The 12240-nt window shown below is 33.2% G+C and overlaps 1 protein-coding gene across 1 annotated transcript; it reads right to left on the reverse strand.

Annotated features, from left to right (window-relative positions):
- Positions 1 to 8024: 8024 nt before the first annotated feature.
- On the reverse strand, positions 8025 to 10503 carry LOC104103095 (large ribosomal subunit protein eL30). The gene is made up of 5 exons (XM_009610976.4): positions 10320 to 10503; positions 10124 to 10229; positions 9270 to 9371; positions 8463 to 8531; positions 8025 to 8370 (listed from the first exon to the last, which is right to left on the reverse strand). The coding sequence occupies exons 1-5, from the start codon at positions 10338 to 10340 to the stop codon at positions 8330 to 8332; spliced, it is 339 nt and encodes a 112-aa protein (XP_009609271.1). The 5' UTR covers positions 10341 to 10503; the 3' UTR covers positions 8025 to 8329.
- Positions 10504 to 12240: the final 1737 nt, after the last annotated feature.

The following is a 12240-nucleotide window of genomic DNA, read 5'->3' on the forward strand; positions in this document are numbered from 1 at the left end:
TCGTCGAGGTTAGGCTCAGCACTTACCAGTACATGAGGTCGGTTGTACTAATACTACACTCTGCACTTCTTGTGCAGATTTCGGAGTTGGTCTCAGCGGCGTACCGTAGACTTGCTCGGATTTCAGCTACCCAGAGGAGATTTGAGGTATAACTGCACGTCGTCCGCAGTTCTGAAGTCCCCGTCTACTTTAATTGGTTGTGTGTTTGTTTCCAGACAGCTTTATTTTATTCAGACCTTATTTTTATTATTCTAGAAGCTAGTGGACTTGTGATACCAATTATGGGATGGTATTTAGACACCATTGTTTTAATGGATTATTCACTACATTTCAGACTTTACTTCTGCATTTGTTTATTTATTATTAATAAATTTAAAAATTATTTTAAAATGGATAATATTATTCTAACGTTGGCTTGCCTAGCAAGTAAAATGTTAGGCGCCATCACGGTACGAAGGTGGGAATTTCGGGTCGTGACATTTTTAGTTAGTGGTTTTTGGCTACATCAGTGTGCATCTCGATCGCGGACTTTGGATCGCGTTTGCGAAGAGCAAAATGGAAAAAAAGAGGCTTGTGAATCGCGTTCGCAGAGAGAGCTTCGCGGTCGTAAAGAAGAATTTCCGCGGTCACTAAGCCGATTTTGGAAGCTTATATCTTGCAATCTATAAGAAATTTGGAGATGATCTAAAAATGAAAGTTGTAGTATTTGATGTGCAGTTTTCATAAAATTAAACCGTTTGTCATTTAGAATTTTGTACAAAAGGTTATGGCTATTACACTAGAGGCTGTCTGGAAGAGTTGGGCAAGCTTGCTGGAGTTTGTTCATCGCGATCGCGGGAGAATGTTCGCGATCGGGAAGGGTAAAAATTGAGATCAAATTTTTTTGAATCGCGATCATGATATTGGGGACCACGATCGTAAAGAGGGACCCCTGGCAGTGTAATAAAATATCAAATTTCGGGATTTTGAGTTCATTTTAACATAATTGGAGCTATGGAGATCAGATTGGAGCGATGTTTGAGGCGATTTTAACTATATGGATCGGGGTAAGTGTTATCTACTAGATTTTGATTATATTTCATGAATCTATCTTTATTTTTCGCAATTGATTGATAATTTCAAAAGAGAAATTAGGGGTTTTTGTCTATAGTTTCATATAGTGAATTTTTTAGTTTTGAATATCGATTCGGAGTCGGATTTGAGTGAAACTAGTATGGTTCGACTCGTAATTGAATGGATTATCCGATTTAATAAGTTTTGTCGGATTCCAAGGTACGGGCCCGGGTTTGACTTTTTGGTTGACTTTGGGCTTTTGATTAAAGATTTCACCTTTATCGATTGGGTTTGTTTCCTTTTTCATTATTTGATGTTCTTGAGTTGATTTTGGCTAGTTTTGAGCCGTTCAAAGGTCGGTACGTGCGAGATGGCATTTATGGAGAATCGTTTGGCTTGATCGGTATTGGATTTGGCTTGTTTGAGGTAGCGCTTGGGCTGGATCTGCCCCTCAGGAGTCTACACACCCACAGTGAGCGCGGTTGCTATTGATTCACGATGGGATCGAACTGCGGGCCACATCAGGATTTATTAGTGTTTGAGCTGGATCTGCCATGTATAGAGTTGAGTGATTGAGTGTGTTGAGTGATTGAGCGTGATTAGTATGAGTGTGAGACAGTGAGATTGAGTACTTTGAGAGTGTGAGTACATGAGTTCATCACTATGATGCATTATATTTGACATGCATACTTGACATACAGGCACAGAGATGCATTTCCTCACGCTAGCCGATTTTGGTAAAATTCATGATTTTACGTGCACATTGACATGCAGGCATAGAGAATTACTTTCCTTATGTTATCTGATAATGAAACATCTTATTTATTATTGAAAGGTTTTGGAAAAAATCATAGTTTTTATGACTTACTCATACTTTGGTGTTTTCGGTGAAAGACTTGGGTTTTACTGTTATACTTGAAAAGCATGACTATTTTTTCGTAACTGTGAACCAGCTGAGCAACATATTTTTGAGTCATTGCTTGTACTATTTTTCTTATATTGTTACGAATTGTTCTTGGCTATTGGTGTTAGACTCTCACCTTTGTCCAAGCTCGTCACTACTTTCAACCTAAGGTTAGGTTTGTTGCTTATTGAGTACATGAGGTCGGTTGTATTCATACTACACTTCTGCACCTTGCGTGCAGATGTTGGATGTTGATGTTGATGTGCATGGCGGGAGTTGGATTTGAAGATGTACTTGCGTTCCGGTCATAGCTGCCTCTTGTTCTTGGTAGCTTTAGAATTTTTAATCTGCTCATATATCTTTCAAACAGATGACGTATTTATTTTATACCAGCTTTATAAATTCTAAATCTTAGATGCTCATAATTTGTACTATCAGTCCTTGGGAATTTTGTATAAAAGTTCAGTTATTTCATCACTTATCTTCTCAGTAAATTTCATTTGAATTGGATGGTTGCTAATTGGCTTACCTAGTGGTTGGGGGTTAGGTGTCATCATAACTAATTGGATTTTGGGTCGTGACAAGATGAAACAACCCGTAATCTCTAACGACACCTACACCTCCTGCACTTCTGATATTTCCTTTATAACAACCATCGATGTTTAGCTTTAGCCATCAATTTTCTGGTTTCCTCCATATTATCCTTTGACTGGTAATTACTGGTTGCGCCGGATCAATTATATGACACAAGTCTTTCCATGCCAAAGGCAATTTTATAGTAGAAAATTGAGTATTTAATAGCATAGTAATGATTCTGCAAACCTGCATAATGATAGCCATGGCAGACATATATAAATTCTCAAACCTAGTTGCATACCTACCTTTTCAGATTTTCCAACAAATAATTGAAGGAATGCATCTCAATACAGCATCATGAATATTATTTTTGCTTTAAGTAACCACCAAGACAATGTTAAGATTTTGTCTGATTTTCTTTTCATATTTGATTTTTTTTTTTGAAGTTTGCCATAATTTATTTTATTTTTCTTAAAAGAAAAATATAGGTCTCTATATTTGACATGTTCCTTTTTCGGAAAAAAGATTGTGGACTTTATAAATTAAGGATCTCTCCTTTATTCTCAACAACGCAATAGCATCCATAATGTAGTTATTAAAATAATTTTATTTAGAGGGAGATTATTTTCTCAATAGTTTATATGCTCTTTTAAATATTAGTTTTCTCATATGTACTCGTTATAATATTCTCTTATAATATACTTTTATTTTATTGTATAATTTATTATCTTCAAGATTTGTTTTGTTAACTTTCGCATGACGCTTTATTATTTTCGATTTCAAAACATGACTACTTGTCAAATGTCCCATTATCATAGTCTTAATGCCACAACTATGAGCAAAGAAAGAACATACCTGCTTTGCTATATAACTGTTGCAAAATAGATGTATGATAGTCTCTTGCTTTTGTATATTATAGCAAGAGCATTTAGAAGGTAAGATTATTCGGAATTTCTGGACCACTTCGTCAGTTGGAATTATGTTTTGCAACAACCTTAGCATGAAGAAAGAGATTTTGAAGGGAAGTTTCTTTTGCCAAATCATCTTAGAAGTGAAGGAAGTGTTCCTTTGTCGCCTCAAATTTTGGCCTAGTGATGTACAAAGAAAATCGATAAATCGTATCAAATCGATAATTTGAGTCAAATCGGAAAAAGAAAAAAAAAATCGATGTGGTTTGATTTGATTTTGTTTGGTATTAGAAAAAAACGATCATAATTGGTTTGGTTTGGTTTTAACTACAAAAGGTCAAATCGAAACCAAACCAACCCGATAGTACATACAATTTTTAAAAATATTTTATACATATAAATATTTATTGTAATATAATTTATAAATATTTGTTTAACTTTTTCACAGTTTTATCTTTTAACGTATTATTTCAAGTTTGACTTAACATTCTTGAATAGTAAATAAATTTTATAGCCCATAAATGTAGTAACTAAAATAAAGTTCAAATCAATATTAATGTTAACAATAAAAATTCAATTCAACACTAGGAATGACGATAGTGTTGGATATCTATTTTTAGTTTTACATTGGTTTATAATGAAAATGCATAACTTAGTTTATCTTTTTCTTTAGTACTTAGTTATGTAATTAATTAATACTTATTAGCTATATTTATTTTAGCATGACATATATGGTATTTTATATTATTTTAATTTTCATTATGTTTTATTAATTAGCAATATTTGCTTTATGTAATTTTATTATCTTTGTTATTGAATATTTTAGTATAATGCTATGACTTATCTCATATTATTATATTATTTTCTTGAAATATACATTATATAGTTGTATCTTACTAGGATTTAAGAAATATTTGGAGCACAAGTTACATATTTTGTGCTATGAAGACATTACCGGAAAAAAATTCGAAAATCCGAAAACACCAAAAAAAACCAAGAAAACCCGAGATTAAAAAATCCGACTTTTTGGTTTGGTTTGATTTGGTTTATAGATTTAAAACCCTATACCGTTGATTTGGTTTGGTAATTGAAAAATCCGAACCAATCCGACTTATTTACACTTCCGCCATGCCGACTCACAAGTTGTCTCCTAAAACAGGTTGTTATAACATTTTTTATGCAAAAACAGAATTGTTATAACTTGGAAATACAAATGTTGTAACAATCTTACCATAAATAAAGAACATAATAACTTGGAAATCAAATATTAAGTTCTACACATGCCATATGCTAACTAATTTCCAAAGTTTTCCTCATATGCTATTTTTGGAAGTGTTTGTCCAGATAATTAATTAATCTACTCATATTTTCATAAATGTTATAAATATAATTGTATTTAAGGTGAATGTTTATAGTTAGAGAGATTTTAGGGTTTGTTACTTTGTGGTTAAGTCAATCTTTTCCTATAAATAGAAGAGTTATATTCCATTGTAATTAATCTCAAATCAATAAGAATTCTCCCTCTCTACTTTTCTCTGTAATACTATTCATCTTCTTTTATTATTTTATAACAATAAATGTCTAGTTCTTTTAATTTTGAGTGTTATGAGCCACGCAAACTATGTGTCACAGGGAGTTAGCTCTCTTTTCCTAATATGGTACTCCCTCTATTTTAATTTATGTGGCACTATTTGATTAGATACGAAGTTTAAGAATGAAAAAAAAACTTTTAAAGTTTATGATCTAAAATAAACCTTTTGATATTTGTGTAGCCATAAAACATCTCATTAAGGATAAAAGAGAAAGTTAAAAGTTAATTTATTTCTAAATATAGAAATGTGACATTGTTTTGGAGACAGATAAAAAGGAAAATGTGCTAAATAAATTAGGACAGAGGGAGTAATATAGTAAATTTGGAATTGTCAATTATTCTAAATACTTTAACTTAATTCATTTTTGCTAATATGTAGTTCTATTAATTGTGGGAATTCGACCCCTTTGCAACTCTCATTTTGAGTCGGGAAATGATATTGTATCGCTGCTCTCAAAATAAAAGCCGAAAAAACAACATACACACACACATATATAATATACTATTATTTTATATATTAATGGTATATTAATATACCATTATATATATATATATATATATATATATATACAAATTTTGTACAATTTTTTATGCACTTTTTCGAATTCAAAATGCAAATATTTTTTAGTGCGGACTCAAAGTAAAAAAAAAAAAAAAAAAAAAAAAAAAAAAATTGAGTCCAATTTCAGTGAGTCCGGTCCAGCTATGTTCATTTATAAATAGCTTATTGCAAAAATTGGTCAATTCATAAAATATTATTAATATTAGCCACATATTACCAATATTAGCTAATTAGTTATTTGTAGCCAAAAAAAGATCAAATTTTTACTTTTCTTGAGTGGGTATTATTAGAATAGATTGGGTACATCTTAAGGAGCTTGAATCTAAGTTTTGGGATGATTTGGTGGAATTTTGAAGTAGTTTGAATTGAAAATTCGAAATAGAAGATGAACATTACAAAAAATGATGTGTATCACAGTGTATATCACTTGTGTATCACATATGTATCATAATTGTATCAAATATGTATCACATGTATATCCATGTATATCCATGTATACATGTGTGTGAGATACAAGCGTGATACATGTGTCGCAGAAGAATTTTTTGAACTCGATTGTAACTACGAATATTGATACCAAATCAGTCCAAATCACCTTCAATCTTCTTCAAATTTTGCATATTGACTCATCTATATATTTTCAATGAATCTCAACCATACTCATTGAAAAAAACCCTTTTTCGCTTAGATTTTTTGAATGTCGTATAATTTTTTTGTATTTTATCACCCTATTTGCTATCTCATCCATGAAATTTTCTTTCCGTCTTGCATTTAATGTTGCTAATCACGCTTAAAATATGGAAGGATATCTTTGCGTGTGATTGTTGGAGAAAAAGAACCTTATTTATTTGGGTTTTTAATTTTTATATGTGCTTGACTAGTTTTGGTAAGTCTATGATTAATGGCTAGAGATTGGTAAGTTGTGATTTATTTGGGACATTTATGTAAGATTCCCAATTTTTAGGACTTTTTGTCAAAATAGAATATGCTTTAGCGCAATACTTCATTTTGCAGCCCGAAATCATATATTTTTAGGGACTTTTAAGCAAAACAGGGTCAAGGTTGTGCGTGGAACTCCATTTTCCCATCAAAATTCGTAGATTTTTGTGATTTTAAAGCAAAAACAGGGAGCCATTTTTAGCAAAACTAACACGTTGAATTTTAACTCGTCAGATTACACTAATTTGACCCATCGGGTAATAGCCAACGCGTTGGTTAAATCTTGGACGAGTTAAAGGGATCATCAAATAATGGACTGACTTCTGCACAGACAAAATGCAAGACGTTTAAATTCTTTCTGTAGTAATAGAAAGGTCCAGCTCTAAAAGAAATGGAAAGTTTCACTTCATCGAGTGAATCAAATGGCTTTAGTGCCATGGTTGTAAATAATGGCGTGCTCCAGATATTTCATAAGTGGTGTCACAATTTGAAAAAATAGATAAATGAATAAATTACTATAATGATAAATGGTACTCCCTCCGTGTCAATTTAGATGATGAAGTTTGACAAAATTTAAGGAAAAAAAGAAAGACTTTTGAAACATGTGATCCTAAAAGCTTAAGGGATAAAGCTTTGTAGGGTCATAACTTTTTTGTGGCTATAAAAACTTTTCATTAAAGGTAAAGTGGGTAAAAATAAAAAGTTTAAAGTTAGATTATTTCCAAATATAAAAATGTGTCATTCTTTTTGGAATTGAATTAATAAGGAAAGTGTATCATCAACACATGGAATATCATTTTTATATTTATCCTTAATATTTTTATTTTTCTTATAAAAATTTTCAACAAAAGCAGTACTCCTATTTGCTAAATGATGCTTTTCCAAAGTGGTGGGTAAAAACTATCAATACATAGTTATGGTGAGACGGCTCATCCAATCAATGATATTATGATATTATGGTGTATCTGTTCTTCCGAGCCGACCCCCAAAACTGGATAGTTTGGGTCAATGAGCTTATGTATTCCCCAGTTATTGAGATACTATAAGATTTGAGATGAAAATGTTTAAGTTTAAAGCTTTCTTAAATATTTTCAGAGTTCAATAATTTATAATGTTAACACCCCATGCTTACACCAACCCAATAGAAGCACAAAGTGGTGCCTTTCCATTTAAACAGTAATTCAACATCTAAACTTCCATATTGACTAAAAGAAAAGGAAAATGAAAACTAAACATCCACAACAATGTAAAGATCAGTATCAATTAATGATGAGACATCCCCTTTTCCTACCACCAAAAAATCCCTGGATTGGCCATATTGGTTCTGTGACAACCAAAATATAACATCAACAAAAAATCCAGTATAACAAGTAGGGTCTGGGGATAGTGTATACGCAGACCTTACCCAGGCTATTTCCTTTAGACACTCGGCTCAAGTAACAGTGAAAGCAAGATATAACATCCTCAAATACAATATAGGCAGTATTGTAATGGCTCAGAAGAGTTGGCTCTTTCTTTAGGTCCTAGCAGGGGAACCAACCAGGTTAGAAATTCTTACAGCAGGTATGTGTTGCATGCAGAACGTAAGCAACATATGACAGTCAATTAGAAGATTCAAAACTCCAGGAAAAAAAAATTGATGTCCTAAAGATTGCAAATACCATCAAAACTTCCTTTAACATTACCAAAGTAGCAAAACTCATCTACACTAGATATTTTTCTCAATAAGGAAAAACGGCAAAGTTCCACTAAGATTGAGCAGTGTCCATCGGAGCGATCTAACATCAGCTGCTATCTCACTGGTCACCAGGCATGCTCTTAATGATATCAGAATCACCTGAGTGGGAGGAAACAGAAAGTACTTTAAACGTCAAAACAAAAATTCATGTTTAACCAACACTAATTGAACAATCAAGAGCATAAGCATACCTGGATCAATGATGCTGAGGCAACAGACTCTGAAATACTTACCACATGCAGTCCCCAAATCTACGTTGTCTGAAACAAGAAGAGATATTTAGTGGAAGAACCATAAATATACAAGAGTTAGGGTAACTAAAGTTATTCAAGGACTTGCAAAGAACAATATGCTAAGAATGCTCCACAAACAACTGCAGTTTACTACTGAGAGAGGTGTTAGCCCTCTATAAACCTGGAAAGAAACTCAGTTTCTATTATTATTATTCTTTAATCCATTGAATTTCAAGCTATAAGAATAAAACACATGTAAGACGAGAGAAGTAACCAACAAAAACACAGATATTCATATGCATGGCACTAAGCTTAAAGAAGAGCAATATTCCGGACACTTTGATTTATAGATTGGTTAGTCAATCTTATACCCAACAAACTCACATTTACCCATAACCCATCTCATCTAGCAGGGCTTTTTCTTTTTCTTGCATTGCATCCCTGATTGTTCAATCTTAGACATAATACCATTCAATCAATCCAACAACAAAACTTAGGACGTATGCATTCCAAATATGATAACATTATAAGGCCTTTGATAAGCTGACCACTTTTAAAAGGGAAATATGAGTATAACATTTCCCATGACTTGAGCAAACGTAAGAGACATTCAACCATAACTCTAAATAAAATGACACTTCTAATTAAAATGGAAACATACAAACAGAAGCAAATTACTTCACAACACCCATACAGAGTTAGGCCCGAAGGAAGCATTAAAGGCAGCATTTAGACATCTAAGAGAGCATAGACAAGAAAACTCACTTCCATTGTAGTGGTGGACTCCAATCTTTGCCAACATAGCATAGTACTCTATCTCAGACTTCCTGAGAGGAGGGCAGTTGTTGGCAATGATGACTAGTTTGCCTGCAATATGAAAACCAGAATGTACAACCCAGTTACATCACAGGTAAGTTAACTCCCTCTCTTAACAGTCAAAATCCATAACCTACAGTAACCTAAGGTCCTTTCCTTAATAAAACTCATAGCAACCCTTCTCCAAAACAAATGCCTTTCGCGAATAAAAGCAAATGACTAAAAAGTACATGCAGTGGCTTTCCTCTGAATCAATATTTTTAATCAACATTGTCATCACAACAAGGTTTTTTTTTGGAATACTCTTTATTTCTTTTTAACACTTCTTCATCTTTCTTCATCTTTTAAGTTTCCTAATTTCAAGGACACACACATACACACCAAGTATGCATGGGGACAGAATCAGACGAGCATACTCTGAATCTAGTACATACACTGCCAAAACAATGACTTCTCATTAAATGATTTAGCTAGTATTATCTTAATTGAAGCTAGTTCAACACTAGATCCAACACAAAAATGAGCAATCTGCACTTCAATCAAAGAAAGATAATATGATACTAAAATTAGATGTGTTCTCGTATTTCTAACCTGTCATTCTCTTTTGGGCAGAGGTAATATTTCAACAATGCAATTTGGTCATACACAAGTTTACTCAATCTACAGTACAGAATAACTAATCTACTCGTACTCAACAACTAGTTCCAAAAATGCACAATATTCAGCTGCCGATCATGCTTTAAACCACCTTAACAAAAACAAAACACATTTTTGCCTAAAACAAGAGCATAGACTAAGTGTACCTTTGGAGTTTCTAAGAGTTTTGAGAACAGTCTTGTATCCCAATGTGTATTTGCCGCTCTTCATTACCAGAGCCAGCCTGTTGTTAATGCTTTCATGAGTCTTCTTCTGCAATTAATTAACACATGAAAAACAAATGCTTTTCAGATCTCTCTCACACACACACACAAATATATAGATATATCAAGAGATTCTTACGGTTTTCTTTGCAGCAACCATGGTTGGCTCTGGACTGGAGAAATGTAGTCGGAAATTATAGGAAGAGGCAAATGCGTCGACGGCGGTAATGAAGGGAGTTTTCTCCTATATAACCATACAACAATAACTGGTGAATTCGCTAGGGTTTTAGAAGAACGAAGTTTTGGTGGGCCTGTAGTTTTAAGGCTTGTCTAACACTGGTCTTTTTGTAGTTTAAATATAGAAGAATTAACCCAAATAGCCGTTTATCTAACCACCTAAACTAAAAACAGCCCATTAATATAGGACCCCAAGTTTGAGATTTCCTGTTCTGAGCCCATTAGATTATTTTTCTCATAATAAATGTAATTGTGTATTTGTGTCCCTTTATTCTCGGGGGATTTGCATCTATATCCAGTTTTTGGGTCACATTTTAACCTATACCCGCTTTGCAAAAAAAATTGCAAACGTACCCATTTTTCGGGTAACTTAAGGTATACGGGCCTGAAGTAGCAAAAATTTATGTCTCAAGTTTGAACTTCAGAAAGTTTTGCCTAAAGTGTAGCCTTATCAAAGCAAAACTTCAGATATTTTTGCCTGAAGTTTGGCCTGACTTGCAAAGGCAATCGCGCAAATTTTAGTTCATAGTATAATGGAAAACTTCTGCTCAATAATTGCTGAACTTCAGCAATTTTGGCTGAAGTTTTTGTTTTGTAATTGCTGAACTTCAGCATTCTAGGAGCTGAAGTTTGTTTAGTATCTGCTAAACTTCAGCATTTTAGGAGCTGAAATTTGTTTAGTATTTGCTAAACTTCAGCTCCTAAAGGATGCACTTCAGTTCAATAATTGCTGAACTTCAGCAATTTTGGCTGAAGTTTTTATTTTGTAATTGTTGAACTTCATCATTCTAGGAGCTAAAGTTTGTTTAGTATCTGCTGAACTTCACCATTTTAGGAGCTGAAGTTTGTTTATTATTTGCTGAATTTCAGCTACTAGAGGATGCGCTTCAATTCAATAATTGCTGAACTTCAGCATTTTTGGCTGAAGATTTTGTTTTGTAATTGCTGAACTTTGGCATTCTAGGAGCTGAAGTTTGTTTAGTATCTGCTGAACTTTAGCATTTTAGGAGCTTAAGTTTGTTTAGTATTTGCTGAACTTCAACTCCTAGATGATGCACTTCAGTGCTTGGGTCCTTCTGGGTAATATTTCAAGCAGTCAACTTGAACTTTCCGTCGTCCATCCTCATACCAGGAAGGAAGGTATCAGTGGGTTCGTCAAAACTTTGCCATAGTGGCTTCCCTAATAAATCATCAATTAAACCAAGTTTCCTGAATCCAAGAGCTTCGCTTTATGTGAAGAAGATGCACTTGTGCCTACTCGTGTTCAGAAATATGAGTTTTTTGACGAGTCCAATACTTTGATATTACCATCATCAATAGCGATAACGAAAAGTTTAGTTGATAAAAATGGAATTGGGTAGTTCTTATTGGCAATCCACACAACCGTTTCGGGATTCACTTTGTACCATATGAATAATAATATCATCTAGAGAAAAGAATAATATCACCCGAAGAAGAAGAAGGGGGGAAGGAGGAGGAGAAAGAGGCCTGAAGTTGTTTAAAACGTGAGTACAAGTTAAAACTTTTTTAAAAAGTGGGTATAGGTTAAATGAGGGCAACTAAATAGGGCGCCCCGTGCAATTTTTACTTTATTCTTTTAGGATCTTTAACAAATTGCCGACCAATTTTACTATACACAGATTATATATTGATTGCACATAATTAAACACATATTATATATATACATATATATATATATATATATATATATATATATATATATATATATATATATATATTTATGTAGGGACCGGAATTGAGGCAAGGGTCTGATCGAGTCAAAATTCGGGGGCGTGACACCTGCTCTCGGGAATATCGGGGTC

Source organism: Nicotiana tomentosiformis, chromosome 6 (assembly GCF_000390325.3).
Source record: "Nicotiana tomentosiformis chromosome 6, ASM39032v3, whole genome shotgun sequence".
Lineage (NCBI taxonomy): Eukaryota > Viridiplantae > Streptophyta > Magnoliopsida > Solanales > Solanaceae > Nicotiana > Nicotiana tomentosiformis.